The 13954-nt window shown below is 44.4% G+C and overlaps 1 protein-coding gene across 1 annotated transcript; it reads left to right on the top strand.

Annotated features, from left to right (window-relative positions):
- Window positions 1-11838: 11838 nt before the first annotated feature.
- LOC134289562 (uncharacterized protein K02A2.6-like) lies at window positions 11839-13249 on the top strand. Its single transcript, XM_062855545.1, has 2 exons — window positions 11839-12063; window positions 12218-13249. The coding sequence occupies exons 1-2, from the start codon at window positions 11839-11841 to the stop codon at window positions 13247-13249; spliced, it is 1257 nt and encodes a 418-aa protein (XP_062711529.1).
- Window positions 13250-13954: the final 705 nt, after the last annotated feature.

Genomic DNA, 13954 nt, shown 5'->3' with positions numbered 1-13954 from the left:
CGTCCACACTGCGAAAATCGGGAGGCTACGGTGGACGGGTCACTTCATCAGGATGTCGGATAGCAACCCGACTAAAATGGTTCTCCCCAAGTAACACAGAAAACATCTTTTGAATTAGGATTTAAAAAAGATGTTTTATATATGGATTATAAGTGCAATTCAAAACATCTTTAGTTGAAAACATGTTCTTACTAAGTCCAGCGACAACCAGCGTTTAAATAATGTTATCAATATACTTTTAAGTTGCTTCAACGTTTGAAATACATAAAATAGACACGTCAAAGATACTATCACTTTTGTCCTAATGACATGTTCTGTGAAACTTCAATAGAACATAATTTATACTTGACATACTGAACATGTTATTTTTACGTCGAAAGTACGTTGATGGTATACAAATTTCCAGTCTTTACCACTTCTTAAATTTAGATGTTTCATAACATCTCCCATGAGAATTTTAATTTAGTGCCAAATAATGATCATGCTCGCTCAGTTCCAATATTTGTCGTCAATATAGTTAGCGGACAACATTTCACAATAGCTGATGAAATTTTGCACACGTATAGCGCACGAAGAAGAGCTTGGTAACCTGGTAGTATTTCGACATCAGCCTTGTAGTATATAATCATCAACCGACACTTTACCAAGCCTAAGTGCAAAACACTCGAGATCAGGAGCTCAATTTAACTAATTCACTTACCTGGAAATACACTTTTTTTGTTCACAACCCCAACGCAAACCGCAAAAATATTCCTAAAACTAAACTCACAGGATTGACAATCGACCTGTTTGTTTTGATTTTACTAGCTGCCTTTCATATATGATTATGTTTTATTATTGTTGGAACAAGGTATTCAGCACCAGTCAAAAACAACTTTCAACTACATACTACAACTTCTTTGGGTGGTTGTTTAAAATACGCCGCGAAGATGTTATTTCAAGGTAATTCAATGATAAACAAAAGAGCATGTTACAAAGATGTTAAAAAGATGTAGTTTAAACTCATTACAGGATCGTTATTTATTAGACGATCAATGATAAATTTGAGACTAACTAACAGTGCCTTCTAAAAAATTATACATTTTTATATCAAATTAAAAGTATATTGGAATTTTATACATTATAATTTTGGATAGATAAAATTGGGACATTATTGATGTCTTCTTTCTTAAAACTATAACATAAGAAATGCTTCTTTCGAAAATATTTTCTGTTCCAACACTTTTTGACGGCACTGTCATAGAATGCCACCATGTTACTCTTCATGTAAACTTGATTCCACATTATTCAATATGTAGAAAAACTGACCGTATATTTAAAACATCAAACATCTGATTGAAGGCGCTTGAATTTATGGTCAATGAAATCTTTAATTTCACCATAAATCTGGGCTCGTACAAAAGATTTCATCACGGTACTGGGAAATGACAACATGATTATTAGATCAAAATAACTTGGGAACTTAAAAAATAATGTTTGGCCATTAGCATTTCGTAGAGGAGAAGCTAAAAGGATAGTTTATTTTTGTTTTGAACTGCAGCGGCAAACATCATACAAGGATTTTCATTTGGTAATAACTTAGTTCCTGCTAACATGATCAGAACAAGTAGGTATTGCCAATACTTTTGAATACTTCTCAAATACATATAGCTATGTTCTGACGATGTACTGAAAAACATCTTATATAACATCAAAGATGTTGTATAATCCGCCATTTTTTTGAATACTTCTCAAATACATATAGCTATGTTCTGACGATGTACTGAAAAACATCTTATATAACATCAAAGATGTTGTATAATCCGCCATTTTTTGCGCTTTTTCGGTGATATAAGTGTATGAATTTAAGTTTTTTGCATTCATGGCCTAACATGGAGATTTGTATTAAGTGCGTATTTTATACACTTATACAACAAAATGTGTTACTTGGGTCGAGAGTGCGGAACTGGAGACAAACAGCCATGGACCGAGTGGAATGGAGGCGGCTACTATGTACAGCAGAGACCACCCCGGCCTTAGCCTGATCGGTAAGGTAAGTCTAACTCACAGATGCCCTGACGACCAAACTCCGGTTCTTCTTTGCTCGATCTACTCGGACAGTCTTCGGCGATTGGTCTGCTTAATGCCGACAAAGCACGTGTCGTTTGGCAAGATCGACAAACAACGTGTGTCATTTAGCTCTCCAGTTTCACGTGCACTCCTCGGATACTCCCTGGCATTGAATCTATCCTACTCTGGCAGAGAATTTCCGACGTTGAAAGGTCTCCCGAAACCCGACCAAGAGTCACTTAGACTTACACTTTTTTCGCTCACGGCTCAGGTGGTCCTCGGCGAAGGATCTATCATACGCTTTGAGAGAGCTACTGTGGATTAAGCTATTGCTCTTATGAACGCGTTTTTCACGTCAAGAGTGACAATCGCACAATAGGGTAAATGTACCAATAGTGGTGCTATTAGTAGCTCCTTGTAGAAAAATAATTGAATAAAATTGATAATACCACAAAATAAGAAGTCTGAAAACGTTAATCGGTAGTTTTTCACTTAAATTTGCTAGGAAAAATGTAAAAACCATTGTTTTATTCAGTTTTTGCTAATGAATCACTTGCACCAACTATAGGTACACGGTTCCTATTATGGAGGTAAAATTTAACATTGGTTCCTATAGTGGCGCATCCCATTGAATTCTTATGGAACCCACCACTATAGGAACACTACCACCACTATAGGTGCAAAGGAGCAAAAAATTGAGGGAAAATAATTGTTTAAAATAGGTTTTTCGACAAATCCTGAACACAAAACTGAATTAATGTTATTAATTAGTTATGATGCATCTATTAAAAATGTCATTTGCCAGCTTTTTGTTCGAAATAGAGCTAAATTGGCACTACCACCACTACTGGTACTACCTCCACTAAGGGAGCATTTACCCTAGCACAATTCCCTCTTCTCTTTTGATTCATGACTGCTTCTGCTGCCTCAAAAACTACTCGGATAACGTCAACTGTGGATCTGCTTTTTCGGAACCCGAACAGCATCCTCAATAGTTCATTTTCGCCTTCTGCGTAATTAACGAGTCTGTTTGTAACCTTTTCCAGGAGTTTACCAGCAGTTTTCAGAATCAAGTTGGAGATGCCATCTAGTCCTGGCACTTTCTTAGTTTTTAAGCTTATCGCCTCCAGGGAATGAAATTATCGATCACGATCGCGGTCATAGAAAACTCTCTCACACGCATTATCGACAAAAAAAGTTGCGATAAATTCAGACCCGGTTTTCTCCCGACAATGTGTTCTCGCTCGTCCCGCAGCGCCGAAAATGGATTAGCACCAACAATGAAAATCCGACTGGTTTGCTCTCTGCGCTTTGTTCGCCTTTCCGTCTGGCCGTGGTTATGGTGCGCGCTACAAAACATTTTTGTGGAGGGTCTAGGTTCGAATTCCATTGGCGGCACAATTTTTGCTTCCTGATAATTATCGCGATAACCGGCAAGGTGATAAAGTTGGATAACGAAAATGGCAAGAGCGATTTTCAGTTTTCGGCTATCTTTGGTCGTGGACAATTTTCGTCTCACTTTGCTGATAATTTCATTCCCTGATCGCTACCATGTCGAGCTCCTGATTGGAAATACGGGATTCCTCCATATCAGCAACGATATCCTCCATATCACCAGGAAGCGAAACCGTTGACTCGTGCTGCGGAAGCAGTTCATTTATTATGGCCTTCAGATTCTCTGGGCACCTATCGGATGGGATCCCTGGGCTTTTTGTCCTTGCCATAGCCACTCTGTAGGCATCTCCCCATGGATTTGCATCCGCGTTACGGCAGATTTTCTGCATGCAAACTGCTTTGTTGAGCTTGATGCTCCATGAAAGCCGCTCTTGGTGATCACTATGCGTATAATCTTCACTGACTCCTCAATTAATGTTTTCGCTACAGCAGAGCTACAGAACGTAAGGTCGATGATGGACTCTCTGTCTTTTCTTCGATAGGTGCTTGTCGATCCTTCCAGCGCTATGGCGATAGCCTCTCAGCTGACACTGAAAACGCGTTTTGACGTCTATCGTAACTACACCGCAGAATCGATCACCCCACCGCCTTTTTTTACCCTTCTTAGCATTCTCAATGACTACCCGAATCGTATCCACCGTCAATTTTGCCTTACGGAATCCGAACTGCCTCGCTGACAGCCCCCTCCCACTTTCGGCATACCTATCCTGTCAACCCTTTAACCCTTCAGCGCGCGCGCTGTTGTAAAAAGTACAACACTACCAAAAAACCTCGCTTTTCGTATTCAGCGCGAGCGCGGTGCAGTTTCGGTTGTTTGATGGCGCGCGTCCTGGAAGGTTAAGGATGATCTTCTCTAACAGTTTTCCTTGGGTATCGGGAAACGCCAATATCGCCGTTCTAACTGCTACATTGGGGGTCTTATCCGAACCGGGAGCTTTCCTGATCTTGAGTCCCTTCGCGATTACCCGTAGCTCTGCATTGGATATCTGAGCACCTTCGGTGGGTTCTTCTTCACTCTCTGCGTATTGTGTAGGCGGCTCAAACATTGGGTCATGGTGCAGAAAAAAAGACCTTCCACGATCCTCCTCAGATTGTCCAGGCACATTTCTGCAGGTATTGCTGGACCTTTGAGCTTCGCTATCACGATTCAGTATGTGTTGCCTCAAGGATTGGTATCGGTTTCACAACACAACGCGCTTATGAACGACTCGAGCTTCCCAAAACGCGGTTCGTCTTTTTGCTCTCTCAGCTTCTTTTTTTTATTTATTTCGTCAATCAGCGTAGACTAGTACACATATTTGTACACATTTCTCTTATCTTCTAATGTTCTTATATATTTTGAAAAGAAAAAAAGTTTATGCGTAAAATTAAAATTTAGATTGAATACCCTGGTTATGTGTTGCGATTTCGAATGGTATTAAAATATTTTCTTAGATTTTGCCGAGACATTGTAAAGTCGATTGTTTCGCAATGCTGATTGTAAATATCCATCATTCGATTCAAAGGCCCAAATTTGGCATAATTAGCTCTGTGATGGTTTGTATGAAATAAGTTTCGATTTCTTAGTTGCCTTGAAGGAATATAAAAGTTTAATTTCGATAAGATTTCAGATGCATCAATCCTTTGCGAAACGATATCATTTACGAAAGCAACCATTGCTACTTCACGTCGCTCTTTCAAAGTTTGTATGTCTATAAGCATGCAGCGTGCTTTGTATGATGGTAGAGGAAATGAAGTCCAACCTAATTTACGAAGAGCGAATAGAAGAAATTGTTTTTGTACAGATTCGAGTCTTTCTTCATGTGTGATTGAAAATGGTGACCATACAATGCTGCAGTATTCCATGATTGATCTTACATATGACACAAAAAGCGTTTTGATTGTGTATGGGTCATGAAAGTTGTAGCAGAACCGTTTTATGAACCCTAACATGTTGTTCGCCCTGTGAATGATAGTATTGTAGTGGTCTACGAAAGTTAGCTTAGAGTCTAATATTACGCCTAGATCCCTAACTCTATCACTTTTTTCCACAATTTGATTTCCTAATGCGATTGAAATATATGGTGTTGTTCTTTTTCTGCTAAATGATATTAGGTTGCATTTCTTTACATTCAGTTCTAATAAGCTCTTCTTGCACCATATGTAGAATTTGTCTATTTCATTGCGGAATACATTGATGTCTTCTTCATTTCTGATTTCCAGAAAGAGCTTCATGTCGTCGGCATAAATTAATACATTCAGTTTGTTGAGAATGAAGGAAATGTCGTTTACGTACATGATAAAAAGAAGGGGTCCCAAATGAGAGCCTTGAGGGACACCCGAAGTGACTTGAATTGGTTTCGATTTGGTTTCATCAAATTTAATGATTTGTTGGCGGTCTGTTAAGTGTGATTCAACCCATTTAAGAAGGCCTGGCTCAAATCCAATTTTTTCCAGTTTGAAAAGCAGCATTGGTATATCGATGCGATCAAATGCTTTACTAAAGTCCGTATAAAGAGCTTCTACGTGGTTTCCATTATCCATTGCATTCAAGGAAAAGTCAACGAAATGAAGCAGGTTTGTTGTTGTTTTCTGGCCCTCTTATCGAAAAGGGTAGCAAGGGTCGTATTCCACTAGTACGCAGGCCGTCTTTCGTTTCTGGGCTCCATCTTCCTTGGCATTGCTATGTCGCATGCCGTAAGCATCGCTTCTGTTAGTACACCTGCATGTCCGCGATCTCCACGCCGAACTAGAGGCTCGGCGGCCAATGCTGAAATTAATCGTCTGGTGATCGCTGTGGGAGTACTCCTCACTGATTCTCCAGCTCATGTCTTCCGTTAGCGACGGACCACAGAATGTAAGATCGATGATGGATTCACGGCCGTTCCTGCGGAACGTGCTGACCATACCGTCATTGCAAAACCTTTCATCCAGTCCAAATGGAGGAGAACGTGCCTCTAAAGCCGACCTACTGATTACATCCAGTTTTGCCAGGGTTTTCAGTAGGCCGTATTTGTGAGCCTACCACCCCATTCCACAGCCCAAGCGCTGAAATCGCCTACCGGCTTCCGTCCAGCGTATCCGTGGGTGCATCCATCATCCTGTTGTACTCTTCGTCCGACCACCTTAGAGATGCATAGGAATTGCACACGAAAACTCCATTGATTTTAGCAACCACGAAGCCTTCGTATGAATTCTCGAACACTTCATGAATGAGGAATCTACCCATCACCTGTATGGCCGCTGTCTGGGATCTGTCCGTCACCCAATTGCCGTTCGCAGAGGGCACCCGATACGGCTCTGCGATGATTGCAACATCACACTTAGTCTCTGTTGCTGACTGCCACAACAGTTCTTGTGCGACGTCGAAACAACTGACGATGATTTGGGTTATCTCAATCATTGTTGACCTACTTTCGCGCTTCCATAAGCCGGGCATTCAAGGCTTCAATTCCGTCTCATGCTCGTTTCCGTCCTCGGGTTTGCACAGCACGCACTTGGGTCGACTCGAATAGTCTCGAGCAACGTGCCCATTTCCACCGCAACTCCAGCATCGTCCGGACCTGTTATGGCCCTTGCAATTTCTCGCCTGGTGACCATGCGTTTGAATCATCGCTCCATTTGTTGAGTGGCTCGAGGAGCCAGTCGCAGTGAGCACACCGACCATCCAACTTACCTTGCCAGTTACACTTACCACCAGCTTGTTGGCAGTATCCGCCGGCAATCGGATTGTCGCCGTCTGGGTGCCTTCGACTCGACGTTGCACTGCTCACTTCAGCTCTTCTTTGGTCGTGACCTCGTCCAGATCCTTCACTTGGACCACCGCCTCCTGTGATAAGGCTCTCACGGTGACCTCGCTATCCAGGGATTTGGCAACAAACTATCTGGACTCCGAGCTCTTAATCCCCGAATTCTTCTTGAGCTCGAACATCATCTCTCTTTTTTGGATGCGTCTGGTCTTCACTACGTTTTCGCCAACTCCTTCAACTCCGGGTCCTCAATTTTCTAAGAAGAACAGCAGTTCGCCTCGACGATCAATGCATCGTCCTTTTTCCTCCCCCTTTCTTTTTACGCTTCTACTTCTTCTTCTTCACCTGCTGGTTCTCCACAGCGCGCCAACCATCATCACTGCGATTGCTGGCACGCTCCTGTTCGCTTCTCTGCTTTTTCGGGACTTCCTCTTCTCCTGGCGTGTCCCTGACCCGCTTCTCTAACCGTGTCTAGGTGGCTCTTCGGCGTCTCTAAATTCTGTTCTGCCGTAGCTCGATCCGTGGCTTCCATCAGAGACTTCTCAGTTGTTTCCACTCTCAGCTTGAGCGTCTGTTGATCACGTTCCGCAACTGCAACATCAGACTTTATGATAGTCTAGTCTAGTCTAGTCTAGTCTAGTCTAGTCTAGTCTAGTCTAGTCTAGTCTAGTCTAGTCTAGTCTAGTCTAGTCTAGTCTAGTCTAGTCTAGTCTAGTCTAGTCTAGTCTAGTCTAGTCTAGTCTAGTCTAGTCTAGTCTAGTCTAGTCTAGTCTAGTCTAGTCTAGTCTAGTCTAGTCTAGTCTAGTCTAGTCTAGTCTAGTCTAGTCTAGTCTAGTCTAGTCTAGTCTAGTCTAGTCTAGTCTAGTCTAGTCTAGTCTAGTCTAGTCTAGTCTAGTCTAGTCTAGTCTAGTCTAGTCTAGTCTAGTCTAGTCTAGTCTAGTCTAGTCTAGTCTAGTCTAGTCTAGTCTAGTCTAGTCTAGTCTAGTCTAGTCTAGTCTAGTCTAGTCTAGTCTAGTCTAGTCTAGTCTAGTCTAGTCTAGTCTAGTCTAGTCTAGTCTAGTCTAGTCTAGTCTAGTCTAGTCTAGTCTAGTCTAGTCTAGTCTAGTCTAGTCTAGTCTAGTCTAGTCTAGTCTAGTCTAGTCTAGTCTAGTCTAGTCTAGTCTAGTCTAGTCTAGTCTAGTCTAGTCTAGTCTAGTCTAGTCTAGTCTAGTCTAGTCTAGTCTAGTCTAGTCTAGTCTAGTCTAGTCTAGTCTAGTCTAGTCTAGTCTAGTCTAGTCTAGTCTAGTCTAGTCTAGTCTAGTCTAGTCTAGTCTAGTCTAGTCTAGTCTAGTCTAGTCTAGTCTAGTCTAGTCTAGTCTAGTCTAGTCTAGTCTAGTCTAGTCTAGTCTAGTCTAGTCTAGTCTAGTCTAGTCTAGTCTAGTCTAGTCTAGTCTAGTCTAGTCTAGTCTAGTCTAGTCTAGTCTAGTCTAGTCTAGTCTAGTCTAGTCTAGTCTAGTCTAGTCTAGTCTAGTCTAGTCTAGTCTAGTCTAGTCTAGTCTAGTCTAGTCTAGTCTAGTCTAGTCTAGTCTAGTCTAGTCTAGTCTAGTCTAGTCTAGTCTAGTCTAGTCTAGTCTAGTCTAGTCTAGTCTAGTCTAGTCTAGTCTAGTCTAGTCTAGTCTAGTCTAGTCTAGTCTAGTCTAGTCTAGTCTAGTCTAGTCTAGTCTAGTCTAGTCTAGTCTAGTCTAGTCTAGTCTAGTCTAGTCTGGTGCAGGTGGACCTGCAATTAATCTACCCAGTATATTAGTTCACAGTTTGAAAAATAAATACTCTCGAAGTGAGAGTTGTTCTTTTCATTCAAACAGCAGTGCAGCAGCAAACAGCACAAACTGTAGGCTCTGTAAATCCTTTTCAGTGGACGAAACTTTTCCTACTTTTTGCTTTTTCTGAGCTTTGCTCTTGCACTCTCCCAAGTGCAAAGCCCACAACCTTCCACCGCTGCGCTGCTGGCCGATGGTGCAGCATAAGAATGAGAAGGCGCAAAAGTCAAGTGGGAAGCCGAGGTTTTTCCAAAATTTTCGGTTTGAGGCAACACTACTGGTCCTTTATGTTTTTGAATTATTCATTGTTCAAATAGTCAGAAGAGAATTCAGAGCGGCTGTCACACCGAGGAGTGATGCTGGCGCCGCCAGGTCACCGCCGGAGAAGGTATACATGTCCCCCAGTGCCACTTGGTCGATGGTGAATTATTAATTGAAATAACTTTGTGTAATTAAAATATTTTCCTACTTAGCCCCACAGGGCTTGGCTGGCTGGGATCACTTTCCCGTGGCTGTTGTTTGAGTTTTGCGAACAATTGTGACAAAATCGCTGTAACTGGTAAAGGATGTTTAATTTACGACTATTATGCGATGATTAACTGTGTAAAGTTTGACTAAGCAGAATGTCTTTACTTTGTTATCATAACTAAATTAGTTGCTACTGATCATAGTTTCATGATGAGCAAGAAGATGAAGTTCTTCTGCATCCATTTTTCTAATGTTACATTTCAACAGAAGCAGTTCCTACTTTGCATCTCAGTGTTAACTCAGAGCATTCTTTGCTTATGGACTCTTTGGCATCCGTATATCGTATGGAAGGTATGATGCTAATCTATACCCTAAGAAGTCAAGAATTTATCCATTACGAAAAGATCCAGGACCAACCGGGAATGGAACAAGTCTCCTTCAGCATGGAATATCGCTTCGACTCAATGACCCCGTCAGAATCTCATAAGAATTAATTATCATGCTGATACTTACTGTAGACATTAAGCATCAATCATAAGAATGAATATCACACAGGGCACATATAGAAAAAGTCATTGAGCCTATTATACCAAGTTTGAAGAGTGTGAAGGTACCTCCCACAAAAAAAGGTTCAAATCAATTGAATTTTAATAAAATTTTGATACCGACATTTCAATTACGAACAATTCACTCAGCAAAGCCAGAGGTGGGAATGGATACGGTGTCAGAGACTCGTGCCTCCTGAGTGCCACTACAGAGCGGCGCGGCGCAAAGTGGATAACGATGCATCGAGATGCGTCCAACAATGATGGGGACCGTGTTGGAAGGGGTCACCACTGTTGAAAGCGGTTCATATTAATCCCGTGGCCATTCACGCGGCTATAGGCCGGATTTTGTCACGCGAGCTGTTATTACTATACACTCTACGAGTGGGCCCCCACACTGCCCTATCCTCTGGGCTTCCCAGAACAATCGCTGTGTGAATTAGGCTTTTGTTCGTCGGGTCGACGATCGTTCCAACAATTTTCCGCGCAAAAAAACATTTTCTGCGATTTTTGGAAGGGGGCCTTGTAGGACAATACCGTTGACGTAGGTACCTCTACTCGTCCACTTGTGTGTCAATTTTCGGGAGCCAATCGTAAAGTTATTCGAGCGCGGTCTTCTTCTGACGAACCACGACACGGGGCAAATGGGGGTTTCGTTTAAGGTTACCAGGAAGGAAGTTGCGCTTTGCGTTATCCAAATTTATCATTTCCGAGCAGACATGGCAGAACATCGGGCAGCCTGCCTCAACTCCTGCGACAGTCCAAGGTGCAACAGCCTCGGGTAAACCCCTGAAGCTACAGCAGTTCCAGTGTTGCTGTGAAGTCGCAATCAAGGGGGAGAAGCGAACTGGACGGTTCTATGTAGTCAAGCAGCAGCTCAATTCGCTTGGGGTAGACCTCATCGACGCGTTCAACCTCGGGTCGGTGCCAATGGACCAGTTCTGCAACCAGGTTTGCAGCTCTCCGACTTCCGTCAGCAGCCCAGTAATTCTCAAAGCAGCCTTCCGGGTGTTTTCAGCGATGTACCAGGGCTGTGCACAAAGGCGAAGGTCAAGTTCACGCTGAAAGATGGAAAATCCCAAGTGTTCCGGCCGAAGCAACCAGTGGCTTATGCCATGTACAGCACCGTCAACGCCGAACTGGATCGGCTCAAAAAAGCGAATATTATCACCCCAGTCGACTTTTCGGAATGGGCAGCTTCCATTGTCGTTGTTCGCAAAGCAGGTGGCGCCGTTCGTATCTGTGGAGACTACTCCACGGGACTCAACGACGCTCTCCAGCCACATCAGTATCCGCTTTCGCTGCTGAAGGACATCTTTGCCAAGTTAGCGAACTCCAAGGTGTACAGTTAAATCGACATGTCGGATGCGTTCTTGCAGGTAGAAATGGACGAAAGCTACCGGGAGATGCTCACCATCAACACTCACCGAGGTCTCTACCGGAGCCGAGGTCTCTAGCAACACCTGGAGCATTCCAGCAACTCGTGGACACGATTCTCGCTGGGCTATAATGTACATCGGGCTATCTCGATGACGTTCTGATCGGCGGCTTAGACGAAGCAGATCACCTCGAAGCAGTTCTATGCCGTCTCCAAGAATTCGGATTCACCATCAAGGCCGAAAAGTGCTCATTCGGCCAAAAACAGATCAAGTACGTCGGGCATCTCATCGAAGAGCAAGGTTTGGGTCCAGATCCAGCGAAAATCGAAGCAATGTGCAACATGCCAGCACCAACCAACGACACCGAAGTTCGCTCGTTCCTGTGAGCGATCATCAACTCGGGGAAATCGTCCCGAGTATGCGCAAGTTTCGTTATCCGCTAGATGAGCTCCTCAAAGCAGACAGGAAGTTTGCCTGGAAGGCGGAGTGCGAGAAATTCTTCACCACGTTCAAGCAGATTCTCCAGTCGGATTTGCATCTGACGCATTACAATCCGCAGCTTCCTATAGTGGTTTCAGCGGATGCATCATCGGTAGGAGTTGAGGTGACCATCAGTCACAAATTTACAGATGGGTCGCTGAAGGTAGCATGCATCCAGAGCACTGACAGCCACCGAGCAAGCCTACAGTCAGCCAGACCGCGAAGGAATCTGTCGTGACCGTAACAAGATGCTTTTCGAACGGCATATCACGCTATAAACCGACCACGCACCGCTGTTTCGAATCTTCGGTTCGAAGAAAGACATCCCAGTCTACACAGCAAATCGGCTTCAGCGTTGGGCACTTCAGCTGCTGCTCTACAACTTCGGCATCGTCTACGTGAACACCGAGAAGTTCGGGAACGCTGACGTTCTGTCCCAGTTCATCAACCAACACGTCAAGCCGGAAGAAGACTTAGTCGTAGCCAGCGTTATCACCGAGAACGATGTAAGATCGATATCATTAGATGCAGTTGATGCACTTCCTCTCCATTTCAGGACGATTCAGCAGGCCACCCGCTCCGAACCTGTTCTTAGCAAGGTCAACCGCTACATTCAGCAAGGTTGGCCAAATTCCAAAACGGCCATCCAGGACCGAGAGGTTCGGCGGTTCTTCGACCGTAGCGACTCACTGTCCACGGTTCAAGAGTGCGTCATGTTTGCTGAACGCCTTGTGATTCTCCACCGAGGCCATCCGGGGATCCAGCGCATGAAGGCGATTGCGCGCAGAGACGTGTACTGGCCGTCGATTTATTCGGACATCGCTGCGCACGTCAGTGGTTGCCACAGTAGCGCAGCTGCAGTCAAAAATCCGCCCAAATCAGCGCCGCTGTCGTGGCCCAAATCAACACACCCGTGGCAGCGGGTTCACATCGATTACGGCGGGCCTATCGAGGGAGAATACTTCCTGCTCAGCATCGATTCGCATTCCAAGTGGGTGGAAATCGTCCGGACCAACTTGATCACAGCCTCAATCCTACGGAATCTGTTCACTCGCCTCGGCATGCCAGAAACGCTAGTCAGCGACAACGGCACGCAGTTCACCAGTGCCGAGTTTGTGCAGCTTTGTCTGGAGAGCAGGATCAATCGCGTGACCATCGCACCGTTCCACCCGCAGTCCGACGGGCAGGCAAAACGTTTCGTGGACACATTCAAGCGAGCGATCAAGAAAACCCGAGAGGGGAGAGAATCCGTCAGCACCCGAAGGCAAATCTCCGTCCGAAGTTCGTCCGCCAACAACAGTTCAGCCGTCGGACGATCATCAAGCTGCACGGTTATTCGGGAATGGTGATCTGGTCTACGCCAAGGTGCGGTAGCATTGGAGCGGATCGGAAACGTCATGTCCAACGTGTGGATGGAAGACAGGCGTATGCTTGCGCAGCCGAGCAGGTGCTAACAACACACCAAAGCCAAACGCGATTCCGCCCAAAGCCGGCAAACAACAGTTGCCTTTGGATATCCTGCTTCAAGCGTTGAATCTACTCCAACCAAGTCAGCATCAATCAACATGTGCTTCTCCGCCACGTTCTCCGCTACCAACTTCAGCACCATTCATTCCGGTGGCACAGATGCCATCGACACTTGCGACACCATCCGAACACTCGACTCCATTATGTTTGTTTTGTACGTTCGCGTTTAATTAATGTGCAACGATGTACTAGACCACCCCGCCGGCGCGTACGAAACAGGTTCCATCCTGAGTCCGGTGTTATGGAATGTCATGTACAAGGAGGTGCTGAGGTTAGAGTTCCCGGTGAAGATAGAGATCGTTGGCTTTGCAGACGATATTACGCTCGAAGTCTACAATGAGTCACGGCTTTTCGGGCCCGTATGAAGTTGATCACCAATATCAACTTCTTTTCCCGATCAGCCTAGATAGCTGTGTAGTGTCGGTAGCGGTTAGTTCAACTGGCTAAGAATAGCACTACGGACCGCCTGTTCCAGTGGTAGGAATCCACTAATCAGGTGACCCCTAATTCATGGTGTTATGCGGCTT

Source organism: Aedes albopictus, chromosome 1, assembly GCF_035046485.1.
Source record: "Aedes albopictus strain Foshan chromosome 1, AalbF5, whole genome shotgun sequence".
Taxonomy (NCBI): domain Eukaryota; kingdom Metazoa; phylum Arthropoda; class Insecta; order Diptera; family Culicidae; genus Aedes; species Aedes albopictus.
This window is presented reverse-complemented; position numbering and strand designations above follow the sequence as displayed.

Excerpts from the sequence above, each read along its gene's own strand:
- LOC134289562 (XM_062855545.1), top strand. The coding sequence starts at position 11,839 with ATGCGCAAGTTTCGTTATCCGCTAGATGAGCTCCTCAAAGCAGACAGG. Across the intron at positions 12,064-12,217 it reads TTACAGATGGGTCGCTGAAG|AAAGACATCCCAGTCTACAC; the intron begins GTAGCATGCATC and ends TTCGGTTCGAAG.